The 1,333-nt window shown below is 50.3% G+C and overlaps 1 protein-coding gene across 1 annotated transcript; it reads left to right on the forward strand.

Annotated features, from left to right (window-relative positions):
- Nucleotides 1-452: 452 nt before the first annotated feature.
- LOC144152147 (uncharacterized) lies at nucleotides 453-929 on the forward strand. Its single transcript, XM_077683360.1, has one exon. The coding sequence runs from the start codon at nucleotides 453-455 to the stop codon at nucleotides 858-860; it is 408 nt and encodes a 135-aa protein (XP_077539486.1). The 3' UTR covers nucleotides 861-929.
- The last annotated feature ends 404 nt before the right edge of the window (nucleotides 930-1,333 follow it).

Genomic DNA, 1,333 nt, shown 5'->3' on the forward strand with positions numbered 1-1,333 from the left:
AAACTAATATGCTACCCGCGCTAGGACAAGCAAAAAAATGTATTTTTTTGGCGCTCAAGTCGAGAAGGACCATTCCTGTTAACATTTTATTTTTGTATTAAACGCTTCGTTAATTTTTTTTCTGAAAGACCCCTTTTAGTACGCGATTGAAAGGTGTTTCGTACTGAGCCTCTTCTGGTTGTTACTTAGAGGGTTCGGGCGTTATGTGCCATACCACGCCTTGTTTTTTGTTGTTGTTGTTGTTGTTGTTGTTGTGGTTGCTGAACAAGAGACTTGCACTTTCTGTTCTCAAGCGCATCTCCACCCTTAGGTTGACGAGGCCACATTGGTGACCTTCACACCACACACTCAAGGCCAGCGGGCAAGCCCATCGCTTCTAAGTCTCCGCTCTTGCCACCTAACCCTTCCGGCCTGCGAGCGCTCCGCCACCAGCCGAGCCGAGTCGCATTATCATGGCTCCGTACGCCCGGATGACCCTGGGCATCCTCAACCTGGTCCAGCTCCTGCTAGGCCCGACCATCTTCTTCCTGGTCACCACTTCTTCGAGCCAGCGCGGTCGGTTCGTGGTTTTGCGCGTGGACGCCCTGTTCATGGTGTGGGTGTCGGGCACCTTCTTCACCCTGTCGCTCTTCCTGTACGCCTGCTGCACCCTGGACAACACGCTGCCCCTGCGCACCGTGTATCGCACCACGGTGGCCACGGCCACCCTGGGCTACGTCCTGTGCTCCATCCTGTTCACCAGCCAGGAACTGACGCAGGGACGCACCGTGTCCGGCCGCATCGCCTCGGGGCTCTCTATAATCAACTGCTTCAGCTACATCGCCTCGGCGGTCATTGCCTACCAGCCCGTCCTAGTCTGAGCTGTGCTACACCTTGACGACCTTTGAGACTCAACCGGGCTTCGGGAGCGGGTCTCATGTGAAAGTGAATGGGTGGGGAAACGCTCGATGTATTACACGTTATTTGTTATTGTGAACACTGCATTTCGCGTTTCTTTGGAACGTCATCACTATTTTAAATATCAAGTTACTCGAACGAGCTTTATTATTGACACGCTACTCGTTTGTACTCTCCAAACTGTACTTTATTTGTCACGCAAATGAATGGTAGGTTTTTAACGCATGGAGCACCTATACTTAACGTCACTTGCAACTAAAATTCGCGGCCGTATACGTAGGCCTAATTGTTTTGAGAAACTGAAACTAGAATTTCGAATTTATGATGCGTGTGTCGTATTGGTTAAGTAATAGGAAAAAGATTCTCGCAGAAGGCTGCTGAAGAAATGTGAAGCATGTGTTGGCTGCGTCACCGAAGGAATACATTCCTTGACGGA

This window comes from Haemaphysalis longicornis, unplaced genomic scaffold (genome assembly GCF_048455015.1).
Source record: "Haemaphysalis longicornis isolate Haplotype H1 unplaced genomic scaffold, Haemaphysalis longicornis Haplotype H1 scaffold_9, whole genome shotgun sequence".
Taxonomy (NCBI): Eukaryota; Metazoa; Arthropoda; class Arachnida; order Ixodida; family Ixodidae; genus Haemaphysalis; species Haemaphysalis longicornis.

Bases quoted from the DNA above. Each gene is read 5' to 3' on its own strand.
- LOC144152147 (XM_077683360.1), top strand. From the start codon at position 453: ATGGCTCCGTACGCCCGGATGACCCTGGGCATCCTCAACCTGGTCCAG.